At 47.7% G+C, this 20,198-nt stretch overlaps 1 protein-coding gene across 2 annotated transcripts in view; it reads right to left on the reverse strand.

Moving 5' to 3' along the window:
* Positions 1–17,621: 17,621 nt before the first annotated feature.
* Positions 17,622–20,198, reverse strand: part of GALNT16 (polypeptide N-acetylgalactosaminyltransferase 16) — a 75,860-nt gene continuing 73,283 nt past the window's right edge. For both annotated transcript variants that reach the window (XM_019733558.2, XM_019733557.2), the window contains one exon: positions 17,622–19,743. In XM_019733558.2, the coding sequence (XP_019589117.1) occupies positions 19,606–19,743 (138 nt within the window). In that variant the 3' untranslated portion in view covers positions 17,622–19,605. The remainder of the gene's footprint in view (positions 19,744–20,198) is intronic.

The following is a 20,198-nucleotide window of genomic DNA, read 5'->3' on the forward strand; positions in this document are numbered from 1 at the left end:
TGAAAAATTGCAGTGCCAGTTGAAGACGATACATGTTTAGGTGTACTAATGGAATAATGCAGCTCAGAAGAGAAATTGAGATGGAAAGTTGAGAGTTTGTGTTAGAGCAGGGGTGTCCAAACTGCGGCCTGCGGGCCAACTGCGGCCTGCAATCCATTTTTTATTGGCCCGCAGAAAATTCCAAAAATATATTTAGTTTACTTAAATAAACCAGGTGAGGCAATACGTACTTCACCTCGAGTGAGTGGCCTGGCTGTTTGTGTATTTTACCGCATATGGCCCTTGGTGAAAAATGTTGAAAAAAGTTTGGACACCCCTGTGTTAGAGGGTCTCAATCCATTAAATGGGTAAAATAAGCCACCATCTTTGAAAAAGTGAGGAGTAGATTTATGAAGGACCTTGAAGATGGTGAGAAACGTTTGGAACAAATGGGAGTATGGGGAGGTTAGCACATTTTTAGTGGAACTAATCACTCTGACTCACCAGAAGCACTCAACCAATGAGAAAAAGCAATATTGAGGGTTTTATTCAATAAAAAAAATAGTAAAATAACCATTTATGGTGGCCAGCTCTGTACCACATAGCTACTTTACCTGAATGCCTTATCTCTCATCTTCATTCCTGCATATCAGTTATTATTTTATAACTATAGAAATAAGACTTTAAAGCAGTTACCTAAGGTCAAGAAGTAAAATCCAGGTTTCTCTGGCTCCAAAGATCACATTCTTTTGCCACAGTAATGGATTTCAAATACTGGTCTACCAATTGGTATTGAGATGGCTACACCACAATCACTTTGGAAGCCTTTTAAAAATCAGGTTCCCAGACCCTTCTTCTGGATTAGGGGGTCAGCAAGCAATTTGTAAAGGGTTCAGTAGTAAATATTTTAGACGTGGGCCATAGTGGTCTCTTGCACATTCTTCTTCATATTTTTTATTACCCTTCAAAGATGTAAAAACCATTCTTAGCCTGCTAGCCATATAGAAATAGACTGTAGGCTGGATTTGGACTGTGGGCTGTGGTTTGCTAACCCTGCACTAGAGAATCTGATTCAGTCCATCAGGTTCAGGACCTGGGAAAAGGAGAATTTTTAAAAGCTCCCCAGGACTTCTAGACATAATAGAGAAAGGACCAGACTGAACAACTGAAAAACTGGACAAAGTTAGTGAAGGGACTTCTTCATACATTGGACAACAGGTAACAGAACTATGAACCCAGAGAAAAGGCAAATAGAACAGGTGAGCCTTACACTCCCCCCAGGATTCAGCCTGGAGATATTTTTCTGGAAGGCAGAATAGCAAGGAAAGGGAATTCAAATAGAGCCCAACTGCCTTGCAGAATTGAGGAAACAGTTTGAGGGAGACTGAGGCAGCTGGGAGTTGCAGGGCAAAGTTCTGGAAAGGAGGGAGCTACCAGAAAATTAACAATAGAAATCTGCATGTGGATTCCCTCACATTGCTGAGTACCAGGCTGGGCATAGAATGACTGGAGAGTCAGAGAAGAACAACTCCCAAAGCCCACAGCATGGAGAGACATAGAAATTTGGACTAGCTAGAGAGTCATGGGTAATCACCCAGGGCATTCATTGAAGACCCCAGAGGTGTTAACATTTTTAGTGATAAGACTGAACTGTCCCTCAAGTGAAGGCTACTTAAACCTACCCTAGCAAAGTTTTATAAACAGGTCTTGAAGGGCTATACTGATTAAGACATAATTGTGTGCCAAAATAAAGCCCAACACTCATTAAAGATTAATGATAACCAAATGCTGAAGAGAGTCACATTCACAGTTGTACTGCCTTCAAATTACTGGAGATGAGAAACAGCAGGAAAACAACTATCAGAGACTAAAATCAGTCAGTAGAAACTAACCCAGAAATAACAGATGATAGAAGTAGAAGGCAAGGACATTAAAACAGCTATTACCAATATTAGAAATTAAAGGAAAACAAATAGAGAATAGAAGATATTTTTTAAATGGAATTTCTAGAGATGAAAAATACAATATCTGAAATGAAAAATTTACCAGATGGGATTAACAGATTAGACACTACAGAAGAAAGGTGCAGTGAACTTTAGAGCAATAGAAACTTAAAAACTGAAACAAAGAAAAGATTGAAAAATAATGGAGAGTTTCTGTGACCTGTAGGATAATAGCAAGTTGTCTAACATTTTATAATGGAGAATCAGGAAAAAGGATGATGTGGAGAGAACAAAAAGAAGTTGAAGACATAATGCCCCAAATTTTCAAATTTGATGAAAACTGTAAACTCAGGTCCACAAAACTAAACTAACCCGAAGGATGATAAAACACATATCATAATTAAACTGATAAAAACTAGTGATAAAAGAGAAAATCTTAGCAGCCAGATAAACACATTACATACAGAAGAACAAACGAGAATGACAGCAGACTTATCCAGAGCTATACAAAAATGGAATGACATATTTTAAATGCTGAGAGAAAAACTACCAACCTAAAATTCTATATCCACTGAACACTATTCAAAAATAAAGGCAAAATACAAGATTCTGCAGATAAACAATCTGAGATAATTGGTTGCTAGCATACTTGTACTACAAGAATTATTAAAGGAAGTTCCTCAAGCAAAAGGAAAATAAAACATGGAAACTTGGATCTAAACAAGTAATGTGAGAAGCAGTGGAAATGGTAAATACATGAGCAAATACAAAAGACTTTTCTCATTTGAAAAAATTTTAAGAGATAATTTACTGTTTAAAGTTAAAATACTGTGGTTTATAACATCTAGATTTAAATGTATGACAATAATGCAAAGGATGGGAAAAAATGGAAATACACAATTGAAAAGTTTTTAACACAGATGAAATGTTCTATCATTTGAAGACAGACTGAAAAGTTAAAGATACCTATTTGTAAACCTGAGAGCAATTGCTTAAAAAACAACAACAGAAAAACCCCCTCAATCCAAAAGAAGGCAGGATAATGTGGAAGCCTCGGGTGGGAGGGGTTACCATGGTGATGCTATCTCCCCCCCACCACCACCACCACCACCTACAGGCATTTGTGGCATATCCTCTTCTAGGACTCCCACAACAAAGAATAAATAGTTGGGCAAATAACAAATAACAAGATGGTAGATTTAGGCCCTGTCAAATTGATAATTACATTAAATGTAAATGGCCTAAACCAATTAGAATGGGATTGTCAGACTGGATTAATAAAGCAAGACACAACTATATGCTAAACCCACCTTAAGTATAAAAACAGGTTAAAAGTATAAGGATGGGGAAAAAACATGCAAACAGCAAGCATTAATCATAAGAAGCTGAAGTGGCTATCAAAGTAGACTTAATAATGAGAAATGTTACCAGGGACAAAAAGGGACATTTTAATAATCATAAAAGGGTAAATTTGCCAAGAGACATAAATGTATATGCACCCAATGACAGAACTTCAAAATACATAAAGGCTCTTGAGGAGATCCTGATGTGTATCAAACCACTATTTCTCATTCTGAATGTCGTACACCTGGGTTTTTGTTAAAGTGCAGATTTAAGTTTGAAGTGGACCCTCACATTCTGTATTTTGAACAAAGTTCCATACTTGGAGTAGTAGAATATCCAATACCATACTGCTTTCCACATTTAATAATACCAGGAAAGTACCTGGCATTGTTAGATGTGCAGTAAATAGTGAGTGAATCTGCATGGTAACATTACAAGGTACATAAGTGACTACCAAAATGAACAAAGAATGATGTCAGGCAGTGTGGATCTCACCATCTAGTAGAAGGTATAGAAGAGCATCACTTTAGTGCAAGGAGCAACATGAAAGTATCATGGGAGGGAATGCTGGGGTGGGGAGTGTTAGGGCCGCAAGGAACCATAGGTAACAGGCCTGATACACAAGGCTAACGAAGCTCCAGGCTAAGCAAAAAGGCCCGAGTAATGGGCTAAGGGGTAAGGAGGGGGCGGAGAGACAAATCATGAGGCCTCTTAGTGGTCCTGTGTCAATTGACCTGGCACACTCCTTTTTGGTAATTATGTGCTTAACTGGATGTTCAATTTGAGTCATATTGTGAAGAGCTTGGTTTAAAAGCCTCTTCTGTGCCAGAGGTAATTTTCTTCATACTTTTCAAAAGACTAGGGAGAAGGCTAATGAGGACAGATTACATCACTTAACTCAGACAGGCGCTGTATCTTTGTAAACAGATGTTTGAATTTAAGGTGTCTGGACTGTAATTTAAGAGAAGTGGGATAGATCATGGTTTCTTCCATGGAAGCCTGAGGTTGGAGGGGTTGCCATGGTAATGCCAGCTCCTACCTTCACCTACACGCGTTGGTTGTGGAGTACCTGCTGTGTTCCAGGACACCCAACCCCAGGCTTGGCCAACTACATTGCCCCTCTAGTCTTTGAAAAAAAGAGTATGGTTGATTCTTTTAGTACCTGCTCAGGGTAAACAGTTTGAAGAGCACCCACGATGCTGTGTCTCTTCTCTCCAATGGCCCTGGCCCTTCCAGAGATTGTTTTGTCCTTCACACAATCAGTGAACCCAGGTGCCTATTAGAAGCATAGTCACCCCATTTCCTTCCACCTACCAAGCAATTCCAGGAAGGTTTACTATAATGCTCTTCTCACTTATTAAGCAAAGCCCAATGGGAGATTGCAGTTGTCGTGACAGGGTGTGGGGGGTGTGTGAGTGTGAGTGGTGCCTCATCTTCCCTTCAGAGGAGTGTTATGAAAAGCTTCGAAGGTACAGGTACTAAAAGCCTGTAGAAGGCAAATGTTCATTAGTATGAAGTCCTGATGCAACTCTAAGGGATTTAAGGTCAAAAGCCTTGATACCCCACTTGGCATCGCTGAGCCCGGCTCTCGATCTATTCAAGTACTGGGATTGAGAAATCACATCTTTCCTTCCTGTAAAAAGCTATTGCTCACTACTTAAACAACAGAGTATATGAGGCCTAGGTGACCTGGATGCGAACAGTGACCGTCTCTGACCTATTGCCCAGTAACTCCTGCAACTGACCAGCCTAGACATTGGCACGATACAGTTTTTAGAAAAGATTCTGTTAGCACCACTGCAGTGGGTAACCCAACAGTGAGTCAGTGTTGGTGCTCAACATAGTGTGCTGTCCTGAAAACCGCGGGTCAGAGGGTCCCCTCCGTGGAGAGCCTCCCCACCCAGCCACCTTCTGCTTAGACATCTCCCCCTACTTGGTCCTCCGACTCCCCACTCCAGGCCACTCCTCATGGAGACCCCGTCCCATCCTGCTCCTCCGTAGGGATGATTTCACGTGGTCAACATTCATGACTGGCTGCGCTCAGAGCAGTCGCGCTGCTCACATCTCATTTTCAGTGTTTAACTTAATCTTCAGCACAAATGTAGAGCTCAGTAAGTGATAATTATTATTACAAAATAAGTAAACATTAGTATTTTGTGTACTTTTCTGTGTACATGTTATACTTGAATAAAATGTATTTCCCCAAAACATTTAATACTGTCATTAAAACAACACTACCAGAAAGAAGTCTAAAAACTTCCTGTCACCGTGAAGTTACCCCTGCACCCTGGCGGAGGCCTAGGACCCCCCAGTCCTGCACCAGCTAATCCGACAAGGAATCTTCACCTCCTGTCACTTCTCTGTTCTCTAATGGAAGGTCCTTGTAACACTGGGAAGTGCCAAAAGGTCATTAAAAGGTGAGAGTTGCTGGTTTTGGTTTCTGTTTGTTTTAACTTCTCTATTAGACTACTTCCAGAAAGGTTTTGAACACATTCAAGTCGCTAAGCTCGTCAGTGGCGATCCTGGTGTGGGCATAATCTTGCCTTGCCTTGATCCTTTGTGTTTTTCATGGCTTTGCATTTGACACATTGTTCTTGGTAGTGATCAAGGGTAAAGAGAAGGTAGTCGGAGCCACCTCCGCCCTCCAGTGTAAGATGCCATCCGTATTAAGGAATGACTGAAATGCTTTAGCTTTCCTAATGGTATTGTGGTTATTTCTTTAAGTTCTCTTTTAGAGTATGTACTGAAATATTTACAGATAACATGACAAAATATCTGTGATTTGTCTCAAAATAATCCAGTGGAAGAATGTAGATGAAACAAGATTAGCCATAAACTGATCATTGTGGAAGCTGGGTGGTAGGTATTCATCTCTTTGCTTTTTCATATGCTTGAAATTTTCCATAATGAAAAGTTAAAGAAAAACGGGTGGAGGATGCAGTTCCAATCCTGCCGGGACTGCTGAGGCCAGTAGGACCGTCTCGGAGGCTGCCCATGAGCACGCATCCCTTTCCCCTCCGTGGTGCTTTACTGTTCAAGCACCTCGTGTTCACTACTCCATTCAGCCCAGATGCTCTGCCCAGCTCCCGCCCGAAAACCTGAGCTCACAAGAGGGAATGAGTCATTCTCAAAGCAGGACATAGTTGGGTCCCCAAAGAAGCCTTTGCTCGGCACTGTGTAGTCGCTCGGGCAGGAGGAACTCGGAGGACCTCAAAAGGAAGTAGAGCTAGTTGCATTCGGCAAGCCTGGAGCAGCGGGTGTGAGGAGGCACAGAGGCTGCATTCCTGACGCATGCTAATGAGCTTCACCCAGGGATGTAAACACCGTCAGCACTTCAAACGAAATTCTGCTGGAATTTAACCATCTTTGCTTAACCATCTCCCTAGCCTGCTTCCGACTGGACACAGAGTGCCAAAGCAAAAGGGGACATTTCCCACCTCTGACAGCTTTACAATGCCAGCTTTTAAAAAGCTGCCATCTATGCCCAGCCTCAGCGTAGGCATCCCCAAAGGAGACAAGCAAATGTGTCTTCTGAATACCCAATTTCAAGCTTCTCAACTCGTCTCCATAGCTTTTTCCCAGTCTGCTTGGGAAGTAAGCTGTCATAGCGGGGACCCTAGAGAACTGTGCTGAGAGTCAGGAGGACTCATTAGGCTGACTCTTGACAGCTGATTTTGTTATGCTAACTTTAGACTGTTCCCAGTCAAGGACCACCAGTCCCCCAGGCGGTTGTGATCAGTGCCTATTTGCAAAATTAGGTCTTTCTCTAGCGCGGAAATAGGCTTTGAGTGCGCAGTGGAGTCCCTCAGTTGTTCCGTGGTCAGAGCTAAGCAGGCCAAGGTCAGGAACGCTCCTGACTAGACGGGTTAACGCCTGTGTTCCCTAAGACCAGCTCTCATCTGGAAAACACATGCCAGTACTGCTAAACCGAATTCATCACCCAGAGTGATGGACTCTCACCCACTGACCCTACCCAAAGCAGCTCTTCCTGTCTTGAATAAGGCTGCCAGCCAGCCAGCCAGTAAGGTTGCATTAATATTTCTCCCTCGTTCTCATCTCCCATTTCCTGTTGGTCAGCCAGTCTTGCTTTTTCTTTTGTCTTCCTGCCTTCATTCATTCGTCTAATAAGTCATTCCACAAGTATTTACTGAGCACTTCACTATGTGCCAGACACAAGGTTAACCTCTGGAGATACAACAGGGAATAAGAGTCCTACCATGACCGCAGCGCTGCCTTCTTATATAGTCTCCTGTTTGGGCCCTAATCACCATTCCCAGTACCTCATATATTAGTTCTCACCTGAATTACTGCTGTAGTTCCCTAACTGACTTGCCTGCCTCAGTGTGAGGCTCTGGATCAGTTAGTTGGTTGTCATTCTCTTGTTACAAATGACAGGAACCCACCTTGAGCTAGCTTAGGCAACAATAGAGGGGGTGTAGATTGGTTCATATAACCAAACTACAGGAATGGCCAGAACACAGGTGAATCTCAGGGTCGAATGGAACCAGACACACGGGCAGTCAGAAATGCCTGCCATTTCTGGTCTCTGCTTCCCTGTGTCAGCTTCGTTCTCCAGTGGAGCAGCTTCTTCCACTTGCTGGGGATTATGGCTGTCCACAGTCTTCAAGCTTTATCATTTTAGAAAGAGTCCTTCTTTCTAGTTGAGTTCACAAATCCCAAAGAAATGTTCTGGTTGGAAATGTGTCCAAAGAAAGAGGTGGGACCTGTGTAGTAGGCAGCCTCTAAGATGCCCCCCAATGATCCCACCTCGTGGTAGCTGTGCCCTGTGTTTTTCTGTTCCTCTGGAATATGTGCTCCATGGGGTCAGGAACCTTATGTGTATTGCTTGCTGCTATATCCCCTGTGCCTGGAACACTGCTTGGTATGTAGGAGAAAATGAATATTTATTCCCTTAATTAGCCAACAGTTTCTTAATATCTGTCATGTGCCAGACCCAATGCCAGGCACCCAGACAAAACAGATATGTTTCCACCGAGATCCCCAACTCAGGGGCGGTTTCAGGGATGTGTAACCTGTGCTTAAAAGGACCCCACACTGCTATCATCATTTTTGAAATTCTTAGTTGTTTATAAAGTAGGTGACCCATATTTACATTTTCCACTAAACCCCACACATTTTATACCCAGCCCTATCCTGATGATAACTCCAGAAATCTCTTCAGCACGTTCAGATTTGAAAACAGTTCAGGGACATGTCAGTAGATTCTGTACACTAGTGTTGAATCATTTTTAACAGGACTGCTTTATATTTTTAAGCTATATAAAGAGTAAGTGATTTACAGATAGAATAGTTTACGAACGTAATTCTTGGAGCCAGGCATCCTTGAAGGTCAGGCCCTGCCATTTCCTAGCGGTGTGACCTCGAGCAACTCACAACATCTCCTAACCTTGCTTTCCTCACTGCAAATGGAGATAATAATAGTGTCGACCCCACAGAGTTAGCTTGAGAATTAAACAAAATAATACTTAAAACACTTACGTTAGGTTCTGGGAGTCCTGAAAAGTGAGTTCGATTTTCCAGCCCTTTCTTTGCTATACCTTACCTTGGGCACCTTCCACTCTCCTGTAGACACTCCTGGGGTGGAAAAATCTGTGTCCATGTGAGTAGCTGCTAAATGAAAAGAGTGTTGAGAAAAACCGAGGAAATAGAGACTTTAGGGAAGCAATAACATTTTCCTTAAAAGTTGCTTCAGCTGAAGACTTTTGTAGATGTTTGCCATTTGTATGCAAATAAACTGCAGGTGTATATCCTGAGTGGCGACCTGGCCCTGGGCAAAAGCTTCAAGGAGACGCTTGGACCAGAGAAGCCGTCATCAGTTTCTCTTTGCTGCCAGTTTATACTAAGACAATAGATAATCCCAAAGCTGCAGTTTTTCATGCTTCAGCCCAAATTTAACAAATTCATTAGTATGAAAGCAGTTTTCTCACAAAGTAGGTTCATCCCCATCTGTATTGGCTGCATCATGTATGCGGTGTAATTTTTGTTTTCACATTCCTTGTCTGTTTAATCAGGCACTGATTTGGCACTAACTTGCAAATACTGCGTCTCCTGTGCCTAATAAAAAGGAATTTTCACTGGTCAAAACTCACCTGATTCCTTGAAAACCCAAAGCAACAGCTAGATTAGAAAAGAAAGCTTGAGAACAAACTGACATGCATCCCAAACGCTGCATTCCAAGACCAGGGACTCTCAGAACTGAGGGAGGGCAGCAGTTTCCTTGTACTGATTCATTCACTCACCACGTATTCAGGGAGCACCTACCATGAGCAAGGCACAACACTAGCTGTTGTGGACACGTCCTTTTCCTCATGCAGTTTGCAGTCTAGTGGGAGTGTAGAAAACTACAGGCAATTCCAGTACAACCCTGATTCAAGGTAAAGGGGTCAAGGCAGGCTTCTCACCCAGTGGCGAGGGATAGAGGTGGGGAACCTGGGGGAAGCCCCAGGCATTCTTGCCCGTGAATCACACCCATTTGTCCATCTCAGACACATGCCTGCTGGGACTCCTCTGTCTGCAAAGTGAACAAGTCGGACATGTACCTATTTTGAACACATGCCCCCTTTTGAAGTCCTGGGGACCCTGGGCCAGGGTTGGAGCTGGGGATGGAGTCAAGGCCTCCCCAGAGAGGCTTGTTTGCCTTAGGCAGAGTTACACTCCATGCATTCATTCACTCATTCATTCATTCAGAAACACTAATTGACCACATCCTCTATGTCAAGCTCTGGTGGTCCAGCTGCGAACAAGACAAGTACGCTCGCAAAGATTTTGGGTGTTCTTGTGAGCACTGTGTCCCTTTTCCTTTATTCCAGCCAGTTCACAAATGCCATCTCATTCAAATCTCACAGCGTCCCTAAGAAGCAGGCAGTATTATCCCTGTTGTACTAATAAGGGAACTGAGGTTCGGAAAGGTGAAGTAACTTGACACAGGTTGCCCAGCTAATACAAGAAAAAGCAGCCAGATGGCTCAGTTGGTTATAGCAAGAGCCCTTAGCAACAAGGTTGCTGGTTCAATCCCTGCATGGGATGCTGGGCTGTGCCCCCTGCAACTACGATTGAAAAGGGCAACTGGACTTGGAGCTGAGCTGCGCCCTCCACAACTAGACTGAAGGACAATGACTTGGAGCTGATGGGCCCTGGAGAAACACACTGTTCCCCAGTATTTCCTAATAAAAAAAAATTTAAGAAACAAACAACCAAAAACCAGTTCCCATTTCTTGGAGAAAAAAATAAAAGAAAAAGCCCGGCTTCAGCTCTAGTTTGGCTCCACAGCCCCTGCTGTTTCTGCCCCGCCAGGCAGAGTGAACCCTGGGCTGAGAAGGAGCCTCCCGACCGCAGCTTTCTTTGTGTAATTGATAAATATCTGTGGGGTTTTCCCAGCAGTTTGGCTTTGTCATCCTGCTTCAGGCCTTCTGACAGTGACACGGACATGCCCAGTGTGGCCTCCACAGACAGAGGCCACTGGCCCGGGGAGGTCATCACAGCCCCCACCTCCTCTGCTCCATGGACAGGCCCAGTGAACCCTAATCCATGTCAGGGAGGTGATGCAGATGAGAGAGCGGCAGCTCTGCTCTGATGATCCCAGAAGGCACCACTCTTCCTGCCTCATAACCCTACCCCCTGGCTCCCATCCTGGCCCTCCCGACTAGTCTGAAGATTTTCAAAGCCTTATTGGAACATCAAGACCCCTGATGAATCTACTTTTCTCGCTTCTCAAAGATAAAAGCAAGTACCACCAAAAAAGATTTCAAAGCCAGATCAGCCATCTCCAGCTCAGGAGCAAAAAGGACGCCTGGACTCTCCACCTCTTCTTTACCAGAGGGCTTCCCACGCCCTCGAGTTCCCAATGTCTGAATGGCAAGGCCTTGCCCTGATGGCTGGAGAATGTCCTTAGCAACTGGAAAGTCCATAGCCCTGGGGCCTAGTAGCTCTGGCCTGCCCCAGGGTCAGAGAAATGTTCCCGGCCCGCTGCCTGGGCTTTCTAGTTCACAAGGCCTGACCACAGTATTTTCTCATTTAATCTGCCCCCACATCACCCCCATTTCTCAGGTGAGGACACTGAGGTGAGGAAGCCGAGGTGACTTTGCTGAAGGTCACCCTGCTTATAAATGGCTGGGCTGGGAGCGACTATTCTCTTACTGCAAGCCCACAGCTCTCCACTCCTGCTGTCACACAGTAAAGCAGCCAAGAAATAACTGGGAGGGATACATTTGGTAATAAATTTAAAATAAGCCCAGCTGCTTGATGAGCATGCAAAAGCCCCAGGTGCCTGGTGAAAACTGGATGAACCCAGCCGCCTCCATGAAGCACCCTCAAGGCCCCACCAAGGTGGACGCAGGGGCAGGTCTGCAAAAGGAGATTCCACTTGAACAAGCACAAAACTAGCATCTAAGGAGAAATAATGTAGAACAGAGAACTTTAATGCCAGGAAGACATTTGGAAAACAAGACTCCCGGCCAGGATGCGGAAGAAAGCAGACAATGCAGCAAAACAGCTCTTGGCCTGTGGGGCCAGATCATTCATGGGGTCTCATCCTCCCAAGCTCCAGAGAACACACCTGGCACCAGGCAGAGCCATCAGCAATTGCCTCTGTCAGTGTGGTGTCATGCGACATTGTGTTCTCGGGTCTGCCAAATCTTGGTGTTCCCAATTTCCTGCTCTGTGACTTTGGACTTAACCAGCCTCTCAGCCTGTCTCTACATCTGTATAGATGATGATTGTAGAACCAACCCTGGCTCACCCTACCTCTCAGGCTTCTAAGAATCACTCACGAAAGGATGTAGGGTGTAGGGAGACAAGCCTTGGGCTTTGGTGTGAGACCAAGAGCTTTGCATGGGGCCTCATTGCCTCAAGTGAAAGATGGGGAAATAACAATACAAACCTGTCAGGGTTGGTAAGAGGATACAAACTAATATGTCAAAGGCAATAAAGGCCAGTAAAGAGCATGGACCCTGGGTCAGACTTCATGATTTGAAATCTTGACTCTGTCTCCTATTAGCTGGGTAATCTTGGGCAAGTGTGTTAACCTCTCTGGGCTTCGATTTCCTAGTTTATAAATGGGGTTATAATGAAAATACCTACCTGATAGAGTTGTTGTAAGGATTAAAGAAGTTAAAATGTGTGAACCTCAGTGACTGGTGAATAAGGGATAGCACGGCTGTGTCGTCCCTCGGATGATCTATAGAAAGGACTTAGCTGTGTAATTCCTGGGAATGTGCACCCGTCCTGAGGGCTGTGAGGTGCAGCACTGATTCTTTAATTAATGAATCTTCTGGGGTGGAAGATCTTCTATAATGAAGTTAGCCATATGTGGCTGCTGTTGGGGGAGAAACTCATAAATCACACAAAGCAAGGTTGGCATGTGGCATCTGGCTCAATGGCAAAACTTGGCCCAGCGTCGTGCCCACTATCTTCTGCCCCGGAGAGATCCATTATAGCCCAGAGCAGGGAGGCAGCCTGCTTAGCAGAGGCAAGGCCTGCAGCACACAGCATCATCTCTGAGCCTTCTCTGAGTCCCAGAAGAGATCCATGCCCTACAGTCAAGGGACCAGGATCCATCTCCATGACCAAACCAGTGGCTCTCAAACTTGAGTGTGCATCAGAATCCCCCGGGGGCTTTTTAATCTCGGATGGCTAAACCCCATCCCCAGAGTTTCTGATTCAATAGGTCTGGGTGAGGCCCAAGAGTTTGCATTTCTAGTAAGTTCCCAGGCGATGCTGTTCCTGCTGCTCTGACCACATTGTGAGAACCACTTCTGTGGGACTAAGTTTAAACCTTGCTGTTTGTCCTTGGGCAAGTTTCTTCTCCCCACACTCTCATCCATAAAGTGGGCATACCAGAACCTACCTCATGGCGGGGGGCGGAGAGGGGAGGTTGGAGAGAATGCACATGGTATGAAGTTCTGGGTACCCAGGATATGCTCAATCTGTGTCAGCCCTCAGCAACACCAATGCATGGTTGCTGAGGGCTTAGAGACAACAAATAAGTAGCAAGTGGGGAGTTGTGAGGATACCATGCTTTTAGGAAGAAGTAAGATGAAAATGAACAAATATAGATCAGTGCTTTTTGAATGCAGTGCATTCCTAAATGCACAAATGCTTTATCACTATATAAAAAAACACCCAGCTAGAATCTTTTATTTCATTCATTCAGCAAACCAACAACTACTGTGAGTCTGAGAACCAGGTTCTGTGCTGTGGCTGTAAGAAGCAGAAAGCTGGAGCAGACATAGGTCCTGTTATCAAAGAGCCACAGTCCAACAGAAAACAAAAGACAAATCAGGACTGGAGAAGACAAATCCACATCACTGCATCAGGAGAAGGAAGGTGCTCACTGTGGCTGAAGAGGCACACTCGACGTTGACAAAATAATCTGGAGCGATGCTTTCAGACAGGTGGGAGATCAGGGAAGGTTTCCTTTTGGAAGCAGCATGGAGATGATCAGGGAGAGGGCAGAAGGCAGAGCAAAAGCACAAACAAGAGAAGGAAGAGAACAACTTCCAGAAAGAGGACTCAGGTCACTCTGGCTGAACTGCAGGGTGAAGAACAGAGGCTGGGAGCTGAGGCTTGCCTGGCTTTATGGTGTCCAGTGATGGATGGCCTTGACCATCGGTGGCTGACAGGGCTCCTCTGAGCCCATTCCATGTCCTCTGTGGGGTAGGTGCTCAGCACATCATCGTGGACGTGATGATGTTCATAGTGATGAGTGTAAGAGTCTGCATGACGCATGCGGGGCTTCCCTGAGGAGCTCCAACAGCTGCCCAGCGCCTGCTCACCTTCCCAACGCCTGCTCACCTCCCCAGCGCCTGCTCCCCTCCCCAGCGCCTGCCCCCCTCCCCAGCATCCATCACAACGAGAGTTCAGTCTCCACCTGGTGGCTGTAGGACATGAACACATACCCAAGAGAACACCCCCACACACAGACGCCTTTCTGCTGCCCCACCTGCTGCCCCATACCACTTACTGTGACCTGATTTAACCTCAACAGGCCCCACTCTCCCACCCCCGGGGAGGAAAAAGCTCTGGAAAGCAGAATCATCCTGGAGCACAGGCAGCCCTTGCCATTGTGAGCAGAGGAATCTGGAGCTCTGCAGCTGCCCAAGAGGGCTGTGGGCCTGCAGGCCGCCACATTTCAGCAGGCTGCCTGCCGGGCTGGGAGCTGCCTCCAACCCACAGGCCCTATCAAGGAGACCCTACGCAGCCACCTCTGGAGACTCTTCCCTCCTGGTTGTGGACCCAGAACCTCAGACTCCTGCCCGCCCTGGTTTCCCATCCAACTGGGGGTTTCCTAGCTGGGGACCTTTCTCCACTACTGCTGTCCTCAGGTGCTGGTCTGGCTTGACCTCTGGCTCCTTGATCTGGTCCCCACATCCATCTGGCTCCCAGAGGAAGTACAGTGAGGAGCACAGGGGTGCTTTCCTTCCCCGTGGCTTCTCACAGTGAGGCTGAGGGTCGGCGCACTCACTCCGCAGCCTGGGCCCATCCTTAGTCTCCCTTGTATGGCTTCCTCTCCCTCCTGCTTTAGAGGGTTGCAGATTCAATGTACATCGATATCACCCAGGCCACTTGTCACACATACAGAAATTTGGAGTCAGCAGGTCTGGGTGGGCGCCCAGGAACAAGCACCTAAAGTGATCACAGCAGGCTATCTGGATGCACCCCGAGAGACACTTATTTGAAAGAAAGACAGGTCTACTTTCAAATGATTTGAGGGGGTCAGAGATAACCTGAGCTGGGAAGGAAGGAACACCTCCTGGGCATTTATATTCATTCTCTGGATCAGAATCACTGGATTTTCCAGGCTATGTAGCACCCTGATCCTTCCTTTGCCATCTCCAAACAAAAAAAACTGGACCTGGAGGAATGCTCACTGTCTCTAACAGCAGAAGACATGGCTGTTTGGGTTTCAGTGGCTCCCACAGCTTCCTTCTAGAATTCTTCTATGATTACAGACTGGTCTACATCACCATGACGCTGTGGGCACGGGTAGAAAGCCCAGGCCACACAGCGGTGACCGACTGCACTGCCACCAGGCCTCACCCAGCCCGCCTCCTACCCCAGACTGAGGCAGGCGTTGCCCAGAATGTCATTTCGAGCTGTCATGGAAGCATCAGGACTCCCTGGCCCTCAGGCCACAAGGAGAGGCCCCTCCTTGCTGTTCCCATAGCTCCTGCCTTCCCTGTAGCCTCTAACATGTGGTGTTATGCTTGCCTGCTCATTTGTCCATCTCCCCTGCTAGAATATTAGTTCTTAAGGGCAGGGGCAATTTTTGTCTTGTTTATATTTGTGTCGTCACCCTTAGCAAAATGCCGAGTATGGAACAGGCACTCAGAAAATGTTTATTAACAAGAGCAATGAAAAGAAAGAAAAAAACGACTCCCAAACCAACTATACAAACAAACAAAACAATAGCAATGACATTTATTTACTAAGCATTAAGAAACAGCCAGGTGCTTTGCAGTCATTAAATAAATCTTTCCTCACAAAAACCTAGGACTGTAAGTATGCCCATCTTACAGGTGTCACAGGTGAGGAAACCAAGCTGACATGGAATAACTTACTCCAGACCACACAGCTCATAAGTGGCAGGGTGGGATGGACCCCGCTGATGGGCTCTGGAGTCCATACTCCTATGCTCCTCTTCCCACACTCCATGGGGTTGAAGTCCATAGCCGAGGACTCCTCAGGTGGCTCTGAGGCCCCGACCCGCTGGGTTACTCAGCCTGGCTGCCAGACCAAGGGAGAGGGTCCCTCCCTGTTCCACCTGGAGGTCTTTGTCAAGTGCCTGGCAGTGAAGACCTCTTAGATGAGAGAAGCTGCCTGGGTCCCCTCCCTTCTTCTGGAAAAAACTGACTCAGAGCATCACAGGGGACACACAGAAATACTGCAGACATGAGAACATTGTCGGAAACGAAGCTGCGGATGTTATGAGCCTTTCCTTTCCAGGTTTCCTTTCCTATTCCCCTGATGGGAGAGGACCACACCCTGTTCAGTGCTGGAAGACACTCCACAGGGCTAGGGGTGCCAGACCTCTCAGAGGACAGTGATATTGCCAGGGTTATTTCTCCCAACTGCAAATGGGGAGATTGAGGGGCCAGGGAAAGAGCCTTTGTGAAAACTGAAGCCAAGTCACAGAGGTCCAGAGATAGAGAAATGGGAGTTTGGCCCCATGCATGTCCCTCCCGCCCTCCCCACCCCAGTGTGTTCTGGGAGACTCTCTTCTGCTGGGTTATGTAAGGCCAGTAACAACTGGCCAACTCGAGGGCGTTTGCTGAATCCTCCAGGAGCTAGCTGAAGGCTAACACCCTTAGTTTCCAGAAACAAAAGGGATGGGAGAGAAAATGGGCCTGGGAGAGGTAGGTTTGAAGGAGGGCAAGACAGAGCACACCTCAGGAGAAGCAGCACCAGAGCCCTCCAAGGTGGGAGTGAAGATAGATGGAACGTGGAAAGCTGGCCAAGAGGGAGGCCCAAGAAGGCGGTAGGCCGTGGGCTATGCTCTTTGAGACGATGGACGGATGGACAGAGACTGCAGCCAGAGTGTTCTACTGGAAATTGTCACCTTTGTCCAGCTTAACCCAGGCTGGACTCCGCAGCCACACTGTGTGCTTGGAACTGTGAGCAGCCAGCACTCCAGGCCCTTCAGGCCTACTGGTCATAAATTCTGGGGAGTCCAGAAGAGCAACCCTGAGACAAGGTGGGGATGGGGACGGCCATGACTGCATTCAGGAGAGTTAGTCTCACCACGGCCTGCCCGCTACAGTTCTTATATGCACTGAAGTGTTTATTTTTACCTGGGTAGGCTCAGCTTCTGATCACAGAAATGGCAGGGGCTTTCCATTGGTTTCCATGGAAACATTAAGCAGAGCATCTGATACTCGATCACACAAGACTAGGCTGGTAGGACTCTTTCTGGAATTATTTTGCTATTTCTACCCAGGAAGATGGTCCCACCTGCATTTTTACCACTGCCCTCTTGTATGGTCGAGGGGAAGGGCAGTTCAGGGGGGCCAGGGAAAAGGCAAACACTTGCAGAAGCCTCTTGGTTTCCATTTTGAAGCCCTAGTGTCCCTCAGTGAGGTCCCAGGAGCCTGAGCTCTGGTTCCAGCCTTCCCCAGCCGCAGAGCCACCTGCTGGCTCCCCCCAGAGCAGCCAGCCTGTCGTCCAGGAGTCCCTGGGGTACCACGGGGCATGTAGGCCAAGGGACAAGCTATCACATGCACACGAGTGTGTTCAGTTTCACTTTTACAGAATAGAGGCTCTGACTTCCTTACAAGGCAGGGGAGGGTGGTGCTGAAGGGCTTGACTCTCGTGTTAGAAAGGAAGGCGCTGATGCACGTGTACATGTGAGAAGTGGTTTTATTCCAAGTGTGTGTTTCATAAAGACAAAGTCCTGGAGGACAGCTAGTGGCACATGCTTTGGTCAAGAAGAGGAAAAGCAAAACCAGAATAGGGCTGAGTCCCACAAATGACAGCTGACAAGCGCTGAGCCTGGTCTGACCATAGGAAAGGAGGGAGACTCTAAATCTCTCTGAACAGCAGTCGTCTTACATTCAACGAGAGAAGCCCTCGCTCCCCATCCCCACAGGTCCATGCTAACCACCGGGGTGGACACGCACAGTGGTGATGACAGAGGATGGAACATCACAACAGGGGACAGAAGTGTGGCCCCCATGCTGATGAGCCCACAGGGTGTGCTCTGAGGCCCAGGAGCACGCTGAGAGGACCCCAAGGAGCCAGGAGGTGAGAGGAAACCACTGAGAACCCTCCAGAGTGGGTGCTGTGGACTAGGGACCCTTGGCTTCTGGCCCCAGGGACTGCATGGAGGATGCAGCCGGCAGCAGTTTAGGCACCAGGGAGGGAGATGGGCATGGAGCTCAGGTGGATGGTAGCTCCAATCCAGACCAGACGTTCAGACCCTTTGGGGATCAGGGACGTCTGTAAGAAGCCAGGGAAATCTATGGACCCCCTCCCCAGGAAAATGCATATATGTATACACATACACACGCACTACTTGGGGGACAGTTTCGGGAGATGCCTAGGCCCTTTGGAATCCATGAACTCCCTAGGGGTCCTGAGCTGGTTTGCTTTGTGGGAGGAGGGCTCTCAGGGGTCCCGGTACCACCAGTCTTTCGCCCAAGATCTCACAGCCTGAGCCAGTGGGGAGGAGGAAGAGGAATATAAGGAATAACAGAAGTGGTGCCAAGACCAGGCCCTAGGGAGGGGGAAAGAGGCCCAGTACCTGTGAGGAGAAACTGGGAGCTCTGTGCAGACAGGAGCCCCCAGCCCACCTCCCCCCTGCAGTGACCCACCCTCCTGTAGTGGGAGGGGTGAGGATGAGGCCTAGGCCGGATGACACAGGGAGTGTCACTGCTCCAGAGAGGAGGTCCCGTTCTCACTGGCCACCCTGACTCCATAATGCTGTATTTACAGAGGCAAAGGCTTTTGAGAAAGCAGGTGCTAAAAGCTATGGCCGAGGATGGGGCTGCTCAGTGGCGTATGGTAGCTGCCTGTCCTTATGGGGCACTCAAGGCGGGCCCCGGCAGGGGCACAGGGTCCCAGCCGGTCATTAAGGCCCAAGGGAGAGGCCTTGGCCTGACACGGCTAAACAGATGTGGGGTCTGTTTAAGAAACTCTGTCCCAAGGCTGCCCCTGAGATTGCCCTGCAGCACGTGGGGACCAGCGCACAGGACCGGAGGCACACGGCAGCATGGGAGGACCAGGGCCCAGGAAGAGACCCACTCTTTGGGTGCTTTGCTGTTCTTCTGTCCATGTCCTTCTACAAATCACCCATTCTTTGCCCCAGATCCCATCCCTCCCACACGCAACCCAGCACCTGCCCGGGACAGGCCACTGAACTTCTCAATCCTTTTGATTCTCTGTCGCCTCCACAGGCTGCCCGTCTCTTCCCAGCCTCAGCCTCCCCACCCACACCACCTGACCCCACGTGCAGGCCCCGTGACACAGCGGGGCCCCTGTGTAGGCTTCTGTCTTTGCTCTCTCCAGCCAACAAGGGGAGGGCACCCAAACCAGTGTCTGGGGACAAAGGGTGAGGGCACCTGCCCAGTCTCTGCCCAGCAGCGGTCCAGCGTCCTGACCTTCTCTCCCCGGGCAAGGCCAGGACAGCAGCCAGGGCACCGGGGTACGTTCCCTGAGCCCTCCCTGTACAAGCTTTGGAGCAGGGTGTCTCGTGGCAGGGGTGTTTGCTGATGATTCCGGCAGAAATATGAGGAGATGGAAACAGCCCACTTTACACTCCCCCACCCTAACCCCCTTCCAGTCCCAAAGTCTCATGCAAAAGGTACAGGAGGCCCCGGGGCTACCGTCATGTGTGTGGCAACAGCTGCCACTGCTGGGCTGGGGCATCGGCCTGGCACTTGTTGGTCACCAGCTGGGCGGGCTTGGCCTCCAGGCAGAGGCCATTGACTGAATGCTGGATGAAAGAGGCTTTTCTTCTCCATCTCTGGGGGGAGAGTGGGGAAAGAGGGCAATGAGAAAACTGATTAAAAATAGTAATGCTCATACCGTCATTGCATATGTATGTAAAGGGCTCTGTGTATACCTAGGACACACTCCCATTGAAACAGTCTGTGTGTCCCTTACATAAGAGTCTCCCCAACCCTACACAAGCTTTAAGCCATGCCTCCTGACCATTCTTGTTCTGTAGTTTGGCGTGAAGTTACTGTCTAGATCAGAGGCGCATACGCTGAATCTAGCCCAGAGCTATATTTTGTTTGGCCTGCACAAACAACATTTTATTTAACATTTGGTTTAGTTGCCACAGAAAAATGCATTTCCAACTTCCCTTCACACACTTCAATTTCTATTGTGGCACCAGCTAGCTGGGGCTAAGGAGCTGGTCCCTGCCACCGTAAATGGGCTCTGCTCTGAGCTCACCTGAGTCCTACCTGGGCTTCC

This window comes from Rhinolophus sinicus, linkage group LG03 (assembly GCF_036562045.2).
Source record: "Rhinolophus sinicus isolate RSC01 linkage group LG03, ASM3656204v1, whole genome shotgun sequence".
In the NCBI taxonomy this organism is placed as follows: Eukaryota; Metazoa; Chordata; class Mammalia; order Chiroptera; family Rhinolophidae; genus Rhinolophus; species Rhinolophus sinicus.